The 13,024-nt window shown below is 43.6% G+C and overlaps 2 protein-coding genes across 3 annotated transcripts in view; both read left to right on the top strand.

The window, feature by feature from the left end:
• Positions 1-5,130, top strand: part of UBOX5 (U-box domain containing 5) — a 30,780-nt gene extending 25,650 nt beyond the window's left edge. For both annotated transcript variants that reach the window (XM_050943382.1, XM_050943383.1), the window contains exons 4-5: positions 2,891-3,052; positions 4,213-5,130. In XM_050943382.1, the coding sequence (XP_050799339.1) occupies positions 2,891-3,052; positions 4,213-4,418 (368 nt within the window). In that variant the 3' untranslated portion in view covers positions 4,419-5,130. The remainder of the gene's footprint in view (positions 1-2,890; positions 3,053-4,212) is intronic.
• Positions 1-13,024, top strand: part of LOC127046389 (leucine zipper putative tumor suppressor 3-like) — a 370,036-nt gene that overhangs the window by 171,857 nt on the left and 185,155 nt on the right. The gene's annotated exons all lie outside the window — the stretch shown is intronic.

Raw genomic sequence — 13,024 nt, 5'->3', positions numbered from 1 at the left:
TTTGCCCATAATTGATTCAGATCACTTAATTTTTCCATTAGTCTTTTATTTCCTTTGTCCCCATCATTTTCAGTTTGTTGACAAGTTTTGCTGTGCTGGAAAATCATCTCTCTTGCAGCCTGTGCAAAAAAATGATTAGGATTTTACTAGCCCAGGTGCACAATTTGCTGGCCTGTCGTCCCCATAATGGGGGGGAAAACCCTCAAATGTCTTCCCTGCGCCACGTGAACTGGTTCGTAGGCTCGTGTGTGGGCTGCTCACACAGGTCACTGCAATCACAAATGTGCTCCTACTGACCCTTCTTACGCTCCTGATTCTCCCCCAAGTGGCACTTACTTAACACAGCACCGCTTTAGAAGCACTTGTCAAATCCTGGTCAGTAACACTAAATGCTTGTGTTGGTGGACATCCCTGCCAAGCGAGCATAAAGCCCTGGAACCAATGGATAGCAGAAATAGCACGCTCTGTGAGTGTGTGTGTGTGTGTGTGTGTGTGTGTGTGTGTCCAGAGTGAAGTGCTAGAGGCCAAGGGACTGCACTTGAAAGGCTGGAGGGGACGGCACTACACACGGGCTGTGGGTGATTAAACCAGAGAGGACATTTCCAAAGAAGACGCCTTTACAGTTGCTAAAAGTGGGCTGTAGCCAGTGTCCGGGGAGGGAGGTTTGACACTGGTATCTTCTCCCCCTCGGTATTGGCTGCTTTCACGCTGTTAGAAAAATGTCTGTGAACAGAGCTACTGGGCGTGAGCTCGTCTTCCTGAATCATTTGTCAACTGTCATGTCACCAGCTATGGGCCCTATCTTGCACTCCTGGATTGGTGAGCAGTCCCACTGAGTAGCCAAGGCTTTAACACACAGAGTAGGTCCCTTCTGTGCTACAAGCTGTCACTGACACCCAAGCCAGGAGATAGCCATGTTGTGAGCAGGTTCTCTGGCTGGGGTGTACTTGCTGTAATGTAGGCAGGCTCTCGGGCTCCCTTTCACTGTAAGTTGGGTGTGGGTGCTGGATAGCTCTAACAACGATCATGGATTGATAGTGCACTCAAGCTTTTTAACTGCTGAGCCAGTTACACGGATGGGCGAGGCGGGATGGCTCTGTGGTTAAAGCACAAGACAAATGCGACTGCCCCTCCAGAATGAGACCTTCTGCTCCTGCTCTTTCATTCTCCAAGTAGTGCATTCGGTCTCTCTCTCCTATAACGAGCAGCTTAGCACAAGGGGAATGATAGCCCTGCTGTCTCCAAGCATGTTCAGTTATATAAAGAATTAATTTTTCTTGGCATATTTATTTCCTTCCTTGTGCAGAAATATCTAGAATGTGTTGAACCTGGGCTCACTTTGGCTTTGCTCCAGAACACACAGCCCTTTATATGCAGACAACTCCGTTTTGCTTTGCCTCTTTCTTACCCGTTGTGTGCCATAATGATAGTTACTGAGTTACTTAATAACATCGCAGATAAAGAGAGGTAAATGAAGTTGAATAACCAAGGGAGAAGAGACTATGTGGGCAGGGGGAATTTGAAGAGAAGTGGAGAGTCATTGAGGCAGTGAAGTTTAGGTAGGCTGGTCCATGTACAACAATGTTAGCACCCAGCATATGAGTGTCTGTTTGAACAAAGGAGGATTGTCTCGCTGAAGAGCTGAGTTGAATTTTCTTTAAAACATTCTGCAAAGGCTTAATGTAAAGCGAATAGGCTTTGGGCTGCAGGTGGCATGGAGAAAGTTTGTCCACAGCAGGTACGTGAAAATATCAAAGGTGAGCCAAAGGTGAACACTTCAGATCTGAAGTCTCCCAGAGTTTGGGGCTTGTTGATTTCAGGCCAAGCTTCAGCAAACATGATGCTTTATTTTGTGTTACAGCAGCACTTAGAGACCTCAACTGAGATTGGGTCCCTATTGTTCTAGGTGCTGTGTGCACACACAGTAAATGAATCCTTGCCCCAAGGATCTTATTCCCATATCTATTGAGCTGCTGTAGCCTTCATCTCTGTATCTGAGCACCATAGTTGAAGGATCTCCCTGGGGAGATTTATTAAACAGACATTCACACAGGATAAATGCCAGTCTACTCATACATGGTCTTTAGCTAAACTAGATCTAAGGGACCATGTAGGGAGAAAATGCTGCCCTACCTTGCGAAGCAGCCAGAAGGTTCAGGCCCTGATGACAAGACACTGGCTTCTGCTTTAGGTCCCCAGTTCAGATTTATGTCTCTGAGCCAAAACAAAGGTACAAAGTGGAGGGGTAATGTAATGTAACTGGTGGGGTATCCATACGAAAATGAAAACAGCATTTTCTTTTTGGTTTAAACATTCCCCGTCAGTGTTAGAAACCAAACCAATGGCACTGAGCTAGTGCCTGCAGACCAGCAAGTGAAACTGACCAGTCTAGCGTCAACTGGCCAAGCTGAGCAAAATGCAGAAGTAAAGAAAGGGTGATTGGGATTTTCAAAAGGGCTCAAGGGAGTTACGTGCTTGAATGCCATTGAAGGGCAGGCTTTAAGCAGGCACATAAGCATTTACAAGATCAGGGCCTAAACTTCAATGGCATTCAGGCACCTAACTCCTTTAGTCCTCTTCGTAAGTCCCAAGCAATAAAAACAAATAAATCGTAACATGTATATTGGGCTTGTCCTTCGTAGATCTCAAAGCACTTTCCCAGCTGGGCGAGGTATCCGTATCCCAAGTTTGCAGGTGACCAGCCATGTGTTAACCAAGCCCTAAGGCACTGTTTTGAAGAGAAGTAAAAGGGCTTTTGTCTCATGTTGAGATCATCTCTTCAAAATTAAAAATATGTTTAGCAGCGAAGCAGCATTTATTTTGTCCCTTGATGCCTCCTCCTTCCTCTGCTCCCCGTGGCTATTTCTAGATCTCATGCTTCTCTCTGCAGGTCCAGTCTCTCATGAACAGAAGCTGTCCGAAAGCTTGGACATTGCCTTGACCTCTGCACTCAGCTCTAGGCCATCATTTACAGCTAGGCTGATAAAAGGCCAGCAGCAGCCGCATAGCGAGGGGGGTTGCAGCAGTTCCTGGAATGCAAATGCCCTAGCTGGTAAGCAGCAAACTGATTTGGTTTCACTTTTGGCATTCGGAAGCCTTAGAAAAGGAATATAGCAATGATAGTCTGTGGGGTTTGCGTTAATACAATTTAGCAAGAACCCTGAGCTCCCACAGGTTGGATTGTCCAATGACTTTGTTGTTGTTGACATTTTTCCCTTTTGACCTCAAGAGTAGTTTGTAAATCTACCCGAAGTGTCTCCTAAGACATCTTACTTAGCAATAACCATCTGAGTACCTCCCAGTCTTTAATACTTTATTCTCCCAACCCCCTGGCAACGCACAGCTGTACTATTATCCCCATTGTACAGATGGGGAACTGAGGCACTATATGATCTACCCAAGGTCACGCAGGAAGTCTGTGCCAGAGCAGAGAATTGAACCTGCATCTCCTGAATCTCAGGTCAGCCCTCTGACCTCTAGGCCATCCTTCCTTATCAGCTGAATGAAGCTGTTGCCCATTTTCTGTGTCAGAAATCTGATGCTAGGCGCTACTTTGTGCGCTCGGAGGAGATAGGGGACCACGTGCAGTTCCCATAGGGTGTGCAGCTATCTGAGCTGCTTTCCCCAGCAGTGTGTTATACTGTTGAGCTTTTTAGTTTACCTTTTAAAGCTGTCACCATTGAGATGGAAACTGAATAGCCCACTCTAGGGATTATGGGCACGAAAAGCAAAGTGATATTTAAGGAAATATGTTGTCTTTCATACAGTGGAGTATGATACTTGTGCAAGTGTCTGACGGAGACAGAGTACAGTACTCAAATTCTAGTGTTTGAAAAGGGGGGGGATTTTTAGCATAGACAGAAGCGGGAATTCTTTTGCTAGCTTTCGTCCTCAATAAAATACTGGTGGTACCAAACTTCACCTCGATCTAATCTTCCCGAGCAGTAATGCTAGGAAGCAAGAGGAATACCCTTGCAGTTTAGGCTTGGTAGCTCGTTATAAGGAAAACAGGGCCCATTCCCAAGATAATGCAAGGGCTTGCAGCTCCAGCTGCTTGTAGGAACACCTCACCTCAGAATCGGGGCTATAGCCTGCATCTAACCTCTTGGGCCAGAGTTTCAGGTGTGGAATAGTTACAACATTGCCTGGGTTGCTGTAGTATCAACTGATTTGCATTAACATTGACAAAACTTTCTTCTTTCAACTTTCCAGAGCACAATAGCAGCCCAGTTCAAGGATGCGCTTCCTGTAATAGAACATTTTCTTCTTATTTCAAAATGGAGCCTGTGTACCAGCTTCCATGCGGCCACCTCCTGTGTCGTCCTTGCTTAGCTGAAAAGCAGAAGTCCTTAACGATACTGTGCATGAATTGTAAAAGGTCAGTCTCCGCTCATGAGGTGCTGAGGGTCCACTTTTAACGTCTTGGGCGCTGCTATTGAAATGGCTGGCTGAAAGGCCCCAAGGAGAGCTGGAGCCGCTGCTCTTCCACTTGCCTGTATTGAATAGTACAAGGACGTGGTCCTTTAAAGAGCTTGCCAGATGAGTGCACGTAATTCTGAAGAGGACTTTGTCTTCTCATGCTTACAGAGTAGCCGGGAGGTGAGAGCATCGCCCCAGAGCAAAGCGTTACAAGAATAATAAAGCCATACGCTTCTTTAACAAGGAAAATGTATTTATATGAAACTGACATCCATCCAATCACGCACCATGACTCCACCATTCCAACGGCTCAGTGGTTAGCGTAGGTGCCTTTTGAACTGTGAGTTTAGCTTCCCTGTCATTTAAAACCATTTCAATATTTGACAAGTAGCCGTTCAGTCCTGGGCCACGTGAAGTCCTTGTGATCGAATCCATGCAAGCTACCTAACTTCTCCCCTCTCCTGCCCCCACTCCCTCCAATTTCCCAGCTGTGCTGAGAGCACAAAGGTCACCTGTTCTGAAGACCAGTAAGTAATGGAAAGAGGGGCTGGAGTTAGTGCGTAAGTAACTGATCATGATCTCATTCTGCTCATACAACTTGTAGAAAAGCCATTGCATTACACACAATGTCACTCTGTTTGTCATATGACAGGACCGGCTCCCGTCTGGCTGATAGACATTTAAGCCTTAATAAAATTATGGTTAAAGTCAGTTGCTTTCTTCTGCCTTGTAATTGGTCTCTTTGTGAGTCTTCCTAATGCTCTCGCCTTGTGAGTTTCTTTTCAGAGCTTAGTCTAAAAGTGAAGGAAAAAACCAAGTCGATACAAAGGAATATTCTCCCCAGAGCCATATATTTTCAAGGGGGTGATCACAGTAACCTACTCTGCAGTCTGTACAGACTTTAAAAATTGATATTCATATGTGTAAATCCATGCGGCTGCAGTTTGCAGATATCTACTGAGAAAAGGAACTCGGGAAAATTGCTCGGATACCTTCTGTCACTGGCATATCCTGGATATGTTGGGACCAAATGGATATTGGAGGGGTTTGCTAATAATACTCCTATGGGAATTCTGCACACAATATTTAAAAATTCTGCATGTAACACGATAAAATTCTGCATGTAACACAGTAAAATTCTGCATAAAATACAATATAATCACACCAGTTTCAATTTTGGTAATTTGTTCCAAAATAGCTGCCAGCAAATATGCCTGTAACTATACAGACCCAAAAAAGATTCAGGAAATGTTTTTTGACCAATAGGTTCCTTACTAGTCATATTAATACAGAACTCTGAGTAATAATTCATTTAAACTACAATACAGAAAAGTCACTAACTGTTGAGCATTTCCTAAACACAAACACATGAAAATTAACTTACAAATACTTGGTAACCAATATCGTGCATTTCAGTTATAATCCTCAATTTTCATTTAAATTACATTACAGAAGACCAAACAGCAAAACAACATTAAAGTAGAATGTCATTTTAAATTGCTCATTTTAATCACTATCGAACAAAACTGCATGCTAGTGCACGTTACATGAAGGCCTGTACACATGCTATCAATCTGATGAAGATATGAACTTTAGGTGGGCAGTCCCCTGCACACACATGGGTCCTCACTGCAGGATCCAGGTGTAAGTTACCCTCAAACAGGAGAGAGGGGAAGGAAGGAAGAGAGCAGATTAGCTAGTTGAGAGAATGCATTAGCTGAGCGGGATCTGTCCCCAGTGTCTTCCCAGGGAGAGATGAGGATGCTCCCTGCTTCTCTGAGAGCAAACAGACCCCAAGACCCACTTAGCTGCACCTAACCCCACACCCTTCTTCAGCTCCTCCTCCATCAGGATCCTTGCCGCAGTGACTGTTCTCCCTCAGCTGCTCCTCCCATACTCACTGCTCCCTCCCTCAGGGCACAACCCTATGCCCTCATCTCTCCCTTCTCCTGGAGATTGACTCTCATACCCACTCCCATGTCTGGGGGCTCTGTGCTTCCTCAGTCCACCGTGACCACTGGGCACCCCTGTGCTCCACCCTGACTGACCCTTCCTTGCCTGCCCCACCCCCAGAGGCCTTTGTGCAGCAGAGGAAACTGATGGCTGCAGCTGGAGAACCCTGGCTTCTGGAGAAAGGGACCTGCCTGTGCAGTTGTCATAACCTATTCCCAGATTTGGACCTTAGCGTCCAAAATATGGGGGTTAGCATGAAAACCTCCAAGCTTAGTTACCAGCTTGGACCTGGTAAAGCTGCCAAAAATTTAGTGTTTTGGGGCACTCTGGTCCCCCCAAAAACCTTTCCTGGGGACCCCAAGACCCAAATTCCTTGAGTCTCACAACAAAGGGGAATAAACCATTTCCCTTCCCTTCTCCCTTCCAGGCGTTCCCTCCCTGGGTTCCTGGAGAGATGCACAGAAGCAAGCTCTGTGAATCTAAACAGAGGGATTCCACCCTCTCTATTTCCAGTCCTGGAAAACACAAGCACTTCCCTCTTCACCCAGAGGGTATGCAAAGTCAGGCTAGTAAATCTAACACACAGAGATTTTCCCCCCGACTCCTTCCTCCCACCAATTCCCTGGTGAGTTATAGACTCAGTTCCCTGGAGTTCCCCACCAAAGAAAAACTCCAACAGGTCTTAAAAAGAAAGCTTTATATAAAAAGAAAGGAAAAAAATACATTAAAATGGTCTCTCTGTATTAAGGTGACAAATACAGGGTCAATTGCTTAAAAGAAATATGAATAAACAGCCTTATTCAAAAAGAATACAATTCAAAACACTCCAGCAACTACACACATTTAAATACAAAAGAAAACAATATAAACCTTACTGCCTTACTATATTTGTACTTACAACTTGGAAACAGATGATTAGAAAGCAAGAGACAGAAATCCTCTCATAGCCGAGAGAGTACAGGCAGAAAACCAAAAAACAAAGGATTCACACACAAACTTCCCTCCACCCAGATTTGAAAAAGTCTTGTTTCCTGATTGGTCCTCTGGTCAGGTGTTTCAGGTTACTCCTTTCCAGGTGAAAGAGACATTAACCCTTAGCTATCTGTTTATGACAGCAGTGTTGCAGGTAAGCACCCCACCTGGGCTGTACGCTGCGAGCAGATCCCTGGTGCAAAACCCAGGAGGCAGCAGGTGACCCCCACCCTCCCTAAATGGTGCCCCTATCCAATGCTCCCAGCAATTTCCCCATAGCTGCTTGTGCCAGCCCCATGCACCTGCAGGCCATGTGCAGTGATGGGGGCAAGGGGCACACACAGGGGCTGCTTCCCTCTGGCTGCACGGAGATGGGGAATCACACAGTAGCCGCCTTACCCCTGGACACAGGCTTGGCAGCAAGGCTGAACTCAACAACTCAAGGCCAGCCTGCCCCTCCACACCGGTGTGAAAGTAGAATGAATTATATAGTAAGAATAGAAAGGATTAAAGAAATGTTGTCTGTACCTTTAAGCAAAATTGTTGGAATGCTGCAATCCAGGTGTCAGGAATATAGACATTAACATAGAACAATTGCACCGTTTAAGGGCAATTGGTGAAGCATTAGCCTTAGATCGATAACAGTTAGTAAGGAAATAGGATATGCATGCTGTGCCCCAGATGAATTTTACTGTTTTGATTTCTTTGTCCCTTTGTCTACTTCCCGCTCTTTTATCTGTATAAATAAGACTGTTTGGGCCTTCCATGGCTGCTCACATATTCTGAATGTTACTGGCGGAGCGCTGCGCTAATAAACAGAGTGGTCTGACAAATTGTGAGTCCTGATTCTAACTTTGACAATTTGGAGGTTCCACCGAGATGGCAACCGTCTTCACTGGGGCTGTGTGATTCCTGACTGTTTTTGTGGGATGACCGTGGCAGCCGGCACCTGGGCATTTGGCCCAAGCGGTCCCCTACTAGAGCGGAAAGGCGCGCAGCCACAGTGAGGTCTACACCATCGAACCTGTTGGTTCTCACTCTGTTCTGGTAGGGATCCCGGGATCTGACATCAGGAATCTGGTCAGGTAATTATTTCTGTGTTTTGTCCGGACTGAGGACTGTCCTGTCTCTGTGTCTATCTGTCCTCTTGTGGAGTGTTTGAGTCTGGGTGCCGTCTCTGTCCAGGGATTGGCCGACTAAGGGGTTCCTGTCCCCGCGGTCTGAGTGAGTGGAATCTGCACAATCGCAGCCGCACCGCACTTTGGGTAAAACCCCTGGTGTGAAAGCAAGGGCAATTGAGGCAGTAGCCTGTGGGCTCCTTTTGTGTGTTGCAGCGGGCATCGCTCTGATGAACCCGAATTTCCTTCTTGTGTGATTGGTGTGTGAAGTCCTCCTGTATTGGTAACCAGACATCTAAGTCGGGACAGTTCCCTAAATGAACGCCGGCTCATTTTATGTATTTAGGATGGGTCCAGACTCCTGTAAAAAGGGTCCAGACTCCTGTAAATTTCTGGGAAAATGGTCTAGGCTAACTCAGGGGGATCCCAAAACTCAATGGCCACTGTTAAAATCTTGGAACAAAGACTGAGTGGATGTCTTAAAGGACAAACTCGGCCAACCTAAAACTAAATTGGCTAAAGGAGAGGTTAATTGTTTCATGCAGTGGTGGGAAGTGGCAAATCATAGGTGGACAAAATCAAAACTGGCCTCTCTCAATTATTCAAATAATAAGTTAAAAGCTTTATTAAAAGCCTCCTCTCCCACCACCAGACCGAGCGCTCCCCTTTACCCCGTTCTCCAAACCCCGGATCGATCCAAGCCCCTTCATACTCCCATCTCACTGTAAAAAAGACCAAAAAGCCCCTTGTTCTGTTCCCCTTTGTTGTCTGCCTCAAAAACTGATTCTTTAGTGTTCCACTACCAATTCAGCAAGGAGGGGGGGCTCCTCAACTAGCCCCCACCCTTCCTGGTCCCTTTCCTTGAACATTTCTTTCAAAATTGTGAAATGACCACAATATCACTCACAAACGGTTCACTGGGAAAAAAAGCAGGATCGGGCCCAGGCAAGCAACAGATAAAGAAACTGAAAAACAGGTTGAAAGCCCTAAGGGAATAGTGTTAGGAGTAAGAAAAGCAGTAAGTGCAGGCATGAACCCCTGGAACAATACCTAAAATGGTGAAATCTGAGGTGATAAAGGTGTCATTTTGGGACATAAACAAGTGATTTAAGGAAAGAGAGTGAAAAGTTAACTCTACAGAGGCTGGAGAGAATTAAGCAGTTAAACTTTGTGAAAATGTTAAAAAAGGACCATGTTAAAGAGAGAGAATTCTTGGTTTCTTTGCAGTCATTCTGAAGGGAAATGGGCCCTTTTCCAGAAGAGTGCCTGTAAATAATCCATATATATATACAGCTATGTAAAAACAAAGCAGTGTAAAGGAATGTTAAGGAAAAGAAAATGTGTATGTATCTATTTGTCTGTGAAAATATGTAAAGTTCTAAGAATCTAAACCAGCACATCTGGTTTGTAAAACTCCTGTTTAGTAGATGTAAGATAAATTGATTTTGTTTTTTGTTTTTAATGCCACTACAAATTCATTTGACTCTAATTCAAAGTTGCAAAACTGACAAGACCTTTTTGCAAGACACAGGCAATTAGTGCTGTTTGGCTTTGGGATTTAGCATTTAACCCTTAAGGGGCAACTTCATTCTTTACAAAAATTAAAATGTTTTTAAATAAAGACCAAGTCATGGCTGCAATAGGGCAGTCAAAATCAGGAGAATAGGGAGAGATTCTGGAGTCTGTTTGTTTGTTTTGGTTGGTTTTTTTTTTTGTAACAATAGCAGATAAGAGCTGTAGTGAAAGAATAAGAAATTAACAGTGACCCTCTGAAGCAACAGCAGAAGTGAGGTGCACAAAACAAAAAGAAGCAATGTTAAAAACACTGAGCCTTAAAATAGCTCTGTGTAATCAGACTGTCACTTTTATAAGGGTACATGAAAACTCTGTAAGAACAAAATAAACAGTTACACCTTATGTAAAAATTAATATGGCTAATGTTTTTAAAAAGTTCTAGTATAGAAAGAATGTGCATTTTCCCTAGGACATGTGCAGTGTATATTGTAGAAAGGGGTTAAAAAAATGCAAATGAAACGTGCTGCTGAATTAAAATCCTATTAGGGCTCCAAAAAGAGCCGCAGTAGGCTGTTTTTTCTTTTTCAGATCCCTGTGTGTTAAGACAGAGTCTCTGAGCTCTGCTGATGGCTTTGAATCCAAAAGCCAAGCCTGTGTTGATGCAAATTACCTAACTTATAAAGAAAGGTGAGAACTGCCAGCACAAAAGCAGCTGCAAATAAAGAACATACCTGGTCAGCAAACAAATTGCCTACATAAAAGGCATAGTATAACAAGATATCTTTAATAGATTTGATGCTAATGTTATTGTTAATATTAAACATTAAAATAACTTTAATGTTAGTAAGTACCCCTGTAACAACTTGTAGTGGTGTATGATTTTTGGAAAAATCCTTTAAAGTAATATGGTAATGATGCTTCTCAGCTATTACCTGTGAATAAACTTAAAGCTTAACACAGCAGGAAAAACATTACAAACTTGGTCTGCTATATAAGAGGAAAAACTTGAGATACACCACCTCATGAATTTAATAACTAAACAGTGGAATAACTTCCGCATAACCCTTAAAAAGTAGAACCCATTAAAACCTGGCCTGCCTATAGAACAAAAAACACAAGAAAATAAGGGGGTAATTCCTCTGTTTTGCCTGCAATCAGCAAGGGTATTTGTAAAAGAAAGGAATCTTTTAAGTAATAATCAATGCCACCCCAAAAGGGGTAGAAAAATGTTATTTTTGTCTTTCAGATAATCCAAAGTACTGTATAATGGGCTATGTGTATGTGTTAATTCTTGGGGAAAAGTGTTTAAAAAGTGTCAGCAACCCACCAGAAGACAAATGTAAATGTACCGTAAGTACTGTGTTTGCCACACCACCACCACCAACAACAAAAGTCTCAACTTACTGTAAGCACTGATTTAGTTGAGTTCTCTATCAATCTTAGCATTGAATGGCAAACAGCTACCAATCATCTGTTAAAAGGTAAAAAGGTAACATAGTTCCTAGTAAAAAAAAATGTGGAAAACTGGACCATTCATATTATACACGCAAATGGGGACATGTTAAGAATTGCCACTGCAGAAAAGCATAACAGCTTACCATTGGTATAACATATTTTCTGGATGGTTTCCCACAACTACTGGCATACTAATGTTACTACCCCTAATTGTGTTTTTGGTTTTAAATTGTATGTGTGTAATTGAAATGTTTACAATGTGCTGGTGGATAAAACAAATGTGTGCAAAGCTAAAGCCACAGGCCCAAATCATCTCCCAGTATTTTCTATTACATGGACTAAATAAGAAGTGACACTGGTGATTAATAATCTTAGTGTCAAAAGGGGGATATGTAGGAGCAGGATTTTATAATGTCCCTTAAGAATTACAGTATAATTTGATTTCATCCTGCTAGCCACCTTTTTTAAATACCAGAAAGAAATGACCCCCTGGGACTATAAGATTCTGTTTTCCCATATGCATTACAAATTGGGCCCTCTCTAACTCTTTGTTTTAAGATTTAGGTAGTAAGAGACAGGATTCTCTATTGTGTCTATGTTAAATAAATTAGAGAAACATTGAAGGCCTGGGTCTCAATGTAAATTGTCTTAGTTATCAATTGTAAAACTTAGCAAGGTTTAATTTGCAATGCATTTTTGTTCAATATAAAATACTACTGTTTGTATTCTCAATCTATTTGTGTGAATGAGGAATGTATGCATCAGGAAAAGATAAGGTGTGAAGGCCATTGTTACAGCCAGAGTCAAGGGAAGGCTGTTAAACTGTCTGGCATCTCAGAGTGGATACATGCTTCGCAGTGTAAGAATGCACCACCCTCAGTGAACCAACCACCACCTCAGGACCACGCAGAGTCAATTTTTTTGACTCCAGAAGAAGACGTAGAGGAACAGCCTGCAATACCTTACAATCTACGCTCTCGTAAGGATTGCTAGAAGCAGATGACTACATAAAGCAAGGCCCAAGAAGAAGCAGTAGTGAGCCTAGCGCCTGCTGCCTGGTGGACATAAAACTGTAACTGCAGTTCCCTCAGTTGAGGTTGTCAGAACCAGAAGGGCCCTGCCTCCAACATGCGCCTCTGGTGGTGCCTGTTCTTCGGCTGCTGGTGTCTTAAGGTCTGGGGAGTCCACAATGACAATTCTTTTATCCAGCAGCAAGTGTGGATAGCTCAGACCCTTATTTCTAAATGCTGGGTCTGCAGCCACATCCCAGCCCACTCTCAAACTGGTGTTCCTGTCCTGGCTATCCCACTCAATTCCCCAGACCTCACTGGAGGACCTTGTCCGTTTAACACAATATGGAACAGTAATGACACCTGGGAAGAGGCTATTGGCAGTTCCTTTATCCCACTTGGGGGAGTAATACACCAGACAAAAAAAAAAAAAGCTCCTACGGTTACAAGCAGTGGTTGAAATAATGGCAAATGAAACCGGAGAAAGTTTAAAAACCCTGGCCAAAGAAACAGGGATGATCAGACAGGTTGCCCTCCAAAACCGTCCAGCATTAGACATAGTGCTGGCGGCCAAAGGAGGGA

Source organism: Gopherus flavomarginatus, chromosome 3 (genome assembly GCF_025201925.1).
Source record: "Gopherus flavomarginatus isolate rGopFla2 chromosome 3, rGopFla2.mat.asm, whole genome shotgun sequence".
NCBI lineage: Eukaryota > Metazoa > Chordata > Testudines > Testudinidae > Gopherus > Gopherus flavomarginatus.
The sequence above is the reverse complement of the archived record's forward strand: the minus strand, read 5'-3'. Positions and strand labels throughout refer to the sequence as shown.